Below are 4,135 nucleotides of genomic sequence, written 5' to 3' on the forward strand. Positions count from 1 at the left end.
ATAAGTACCATTTATTTTATTTATATTTTACCTTTTTGTTTTTCTTTTTAAATCCTTACCTTTACTAGTGTTTAATGTGTTTCCCTAGTTTTTACCCTATTGTATTTACAAACTTTTTCCTTCATCGTGTCTTTGTTATTTCTTGTTGGAGCTATTTTTTGTTGCTTCCTTTTTAACTGTTTCTTGAGCCGAGGGTCTATCAGAAAACAACCTCTCTACCTTAAACAAGGTAGGGGTAAGGTCTGCGTACAGATTACCCACCCCAGACCCCACTTATGGGATTACATTGGGTTTGTTGTTGTTATTATTGCTTACAACTTTTTCCATTTACCTGTGTCCCTCCACCAAAACGGAAAAAAAACTTCTAGTTTGCATATATTGCATTTTGTGAATTTCTCATTACTTATTTGCTTGGATAACTTTTGAGAAAAAGTCCAATTTCAAGCTCAGAAACGGGATAAAGGTTGTTTTTTGGGGGTGTGTGTGTGTGTGGGGGGGGGGGGGGGGGGGAAGGAGTGTGAGGAAGGGGGTTTCAACGCCATACATGACCATTGAAGTTCATTAAGCTCTTCTTTTCTAGCATGATTGTTTGTTTCAGTAGGCTAAGATCAACTTGTGATGCGAAAAGGCTATAACTGTTGAACATCAAACAGCTTTATACCCTTACAGCTGTCCACGATTTCCTGAATTGGCTTGAATAATGTTCCTATCCTGAATTGGTTGTTTATTTGTTTTTGACTTTTTCTGTATTTTCCACGAAAAAACCACAGGAATGAACTGAAAGTGGTTTGATTTTTAAGATCTTTTTGTCAAGGCTTGTTTTTTATAATTAGCTGGTTGTTTGTAAATCTTATTTCTCTTTAGTTCTTACCTTAATGTAGATTTCTTGTCAAACACTGACAAGATGCAATAACGGTACATATAACAACAAACGTTCAACATTGGAAGAATAAACATCTGGTCTTCACAAGTATTGCTCAGATTATTCTCATATAACAAAAGTATTGTTCACTATATTGCATAGGATTCATGAGTTACAGCATACAACTAGCACTGTGTAAAGCGCGAAAAGATGAGAGCGAGGCGCTATATACTTTTAGATTTTCACAACATCAATTGGTCTCTTTCCTTGCTGGTAGTATTGAAGTAAGTTGCAAGATAATCCTTCGCTGTCTTTGTATAATCGTGGCCTTTTATCATCTATGAGCTCCTCAACAGGCTCGATGTCAATCCCGGATTCTGGGCTACAGAACATAGCCACAGTGATCCTTTCTTTCTCTGAGTTTGTCACAGCTCTGTGCACGGGGCTCTTAAGAAGTCCGTTACTCATTATCTGCAGGTAGTAAGATATTGATCAAGATTAGAGAATTGAGTTGAATTACTTGTACTTAAAAATAGGATCATTTTAGTACCTCTACTTGATCACCAACAATGACAAGAAGAGCATAAGGCATGATGGGAACTCGGTACCATTTATTGTCTTTCAGTACTTGAAGGCCTTCAACTTCTTTATTGTAGGAGAATGGTAATGGCCGTTCCATCTGCATGGGATTTGGAGCCACGAACAAGTTTTGGCCTCGGACATGGAGGGTAAAAGTTAAATCTTGCATATATTACTGGCCTGTCTCCATATTGTTTCAGAAATCGATCATCGGTAAGTTCAAACACCTTGCCATGTACTTGAGGAGCTCTTCCGCTATCAGTTTTGATCTGCTGGTATATTCTTCTAAATTTCCCTGTAAATGAGGGTTTAGCTTACATACATTGACAGTTCAAAATTTTACACTATCAGTATATTTTAACCACAGTTGTAACAGGTTACATGTTCCATTTTCTAGGTTACTAATTCCACTTATTGTGGACAGTTCACCTATAGTTATTTTTAGGTGACTTGATTATGTATAAATCTTTTTTAAACTATCAGCCTATAGAAGTTAAACTCGTGAAGAAAGAGTGGCAAGTGCCCAATATTATGCACTGGAGGTTAAACATTAGGTTGCTGTTATTTCCAAAGGTAGACAGAAATACCTAAATGACTTGGGATTTTCGGGCCAATACTTGAGCTTTCGGTCATTTTCTGGATGGACTTTGAGATATATTCGGTCATTCCAATCGAGAGTTTGATTTTCATATAGAACCATGTCATTTCCATATCCATCAATATCATCTGCTGCTCTTGCATATTTTTGCTTTCTTTCCATTGATAGGTCAAAGAATTGCCTTGAAACTTGTGCACTTCATCTAAGAGTGATTCTTCAATTCCATGGTTTATTGCCTGAAACTTTATACTTCTCTTAGAATATGCTAAAAGTACTCAACAGATCTCGAAAGATGCAGTTTAAGGGCAGTCCGGTGCACTAAGCTTCCGCTATGCGCGAGATCCGGGGAAGAGCGGACCGCAAGGGTATATTGTACGCAGCCTTACCCTAGATTTCTACAAGAGGCTGTTTCCACGCTTGAACCTGTGACCTCCTGGTCACATGGCATCAAGTTTACCAGTTACGCCAAGGCTCCCCTTCTAAAGATGCAGTTTAACAATATACAAATCTTGGATGCAAAAAGTATCATTATGCTGAATAAGACTTCAGTTAGAATATTCAAACCTGAAAACAACCCATGAGCTTAGGGCTGATTGAAGTTTTCCAAGTTCCTCTCTGCCACAAGCTGATGAAGATGTCAAAACCTTCATATCAACTACAGGTATGTCCATTATCGGAACATCATCATCTATGGCTCCATATTGAAAATCCTTGCTTACGTACTTATCAGATATTTCATCACCATCTTTCACTATCTCTTGAACTAGTTTGCAGCCTATATCTGCTGTAATTGGGGATAGTCCAGCCATATTCTGTGAATATTAGTAAGAAAAGTTTCTAGAGATATATAGCGATAGCATGTAGCAGTGAGGTTGATCATTATCTAAATGCTGCGGCCTCTTGTTTTAATATTTATAAGCTCATCTCAGGGTTCACATTGAGGCGTACATGTGGTTGCTTTCTTATTGCTAAAGATTACAACTCATTATATGTATTGCCACATCAAAGAAGAAGTTAAGATGCTAGGCTGCAAAACATGGCAGTATGTGCATCATCTGTTAAACTTGTCCAGGGATACATATCTTGCGCGGTGTATCAGTTTTTTGTACAAGTGCTACAGCCAAAAGGACCTGCTTCTGGATAAGTGATGTACAATTTGAAGAAACATACAACATCTGATTGACCATTTGACTTGGACGGAGCAGAATGGATTCTGAGAATTCATATTGTCAATCTCAACTAATTGGGATTGAAGTGCAGTTGATTGTTTGGTAGATGAGTTGTCCCTGTCTGAAGTTCTCTAAGTTCATGTTAGTAATGTATTAATCTAGGTGACAAGACAATTCCTTAGGAAAACTTATTTCCAATCTTTGCTTTATGAAACACATATTGAACCTATGTTACGCGGATCCTTCATTTTGTCTTGATGTACTCATGCCAAATGAGTGTGATATGGTGTGCGTACTTCGGGCGGATTATAACCAAATAGTTTCATACATACGACATACATTTATACGTACCCATAAACATCCCCGTAGCGAGGGGCGATTTAAGGGGGCCGAAGGGGGTTTATCCGAACCCCGTTCGCCGGAAAATTACCCTGTATATACAAGGCAAAAGAGGTTCACCCGAACCTCCTTCTCCGAAAAATTACATTGTATATAAGGCTAAATCTGTGTTTTTACTTCTATATATTGTATTTTGAAATCCCTTGTCGTAGCCCAAAAGCACAACCCAACGGTTAAGGGGGTTCAAAACCTTTGTGAAGTTACTAGTTCAATTCCCACTAGTCACAATCTTTCTAATTTGTTAACCTTTTTCTTTTTTGAACCTCCTTACACTACTATAGAAATCCGGTAATTAGCGACCACAAAAATCGACCAACGTTGGTCGGTTTAGGCAAATTACTGACCAAAACTCGTCCACAAGGCTTGGTCGCTATTTTGGTGGTCGCTTTAGTATACCGACAAAGTTGGTCGCTAATTACCGACCAAGGTTGGTCGCAAAGGTAAAAGGACCGGCTGTACAATTAAAGCACATACCGACCAACTTTGGTTGGTAACATATTTTAATAATTTAATTTTACCGACCAAAGT

The 4,135-nt window shown here is 38.2% G+C and overlaps 1 protein-coding gene across 1 annotated transcript; it reads right to left on the reverse strand.

Moving 5' to 3' along the window:
• Nucleotides 1–1,096: 1,096 nt before the first annotated feature.
• On the reverse strand, nt 1,097–2,201 carry LOC109217459 (flavonol synthase/flavanone 3-hydroxylase-like). Its single transcript, XM_019381714.1, has 4 exons — nt 2,021–2,201; nt 1,618–1,736; nt 1,413–1,541; nt 1,097–1,333 (listed from the first exon to the last, which is right to left on the reverse strand). Exons 1-4 carry the CDS (start codon nt 2,199–2,201, stop codon nt 1,097–1,099), a joined length of 666 nt encoding a protein of 221 aa, XP_019237259.1.
• Nucleotides 2,202–4,135: the final 1,934 nt, after the last annotated feature.

The sequence above is a fragment of the Nicotiana attenuata genome, unplaced genomic scaffold, assembly GCF_001879085.1.
Source record: "Nicotiana attenuata strain UT unplaced genomic scaffold, NIATTr2, whole genome shotgun sequence".
In the NCBI taxonomy this organism is placed as follows: domain Eukaryota; kingdom Viridiplantae; phylum Streptophyta; class Magnoliopsida; order Solanales; family Solanaceae; genus Nicotiana; species Nicotiana attenuata.

Excerpts from the sequence above, each read along its gene's own strand:
- LOC109217459 (XM_019381714.1), bottom strand. The coding sequence starts at position 2,201 with ATGGAAAGAAAGCAAAAATATGCAAGAGCAGCAGATGATATTGATGGA. Across the intron at positions 1,737-2,020 it reads CAAGTCATTTAGGTATTTCT|GGAAATTTAGAAGAATATAC; the intron begins GTCTACCTTTGG and ends CCTCATTTACAG. Across the intron at positions 1,334-1,412 it reads TTGTTGGTGATCAAGTAGAG|ATAATGAGTAACGGACTTCT; the intron begins GTACTAAAATGA and ends TACTACCTGCAG.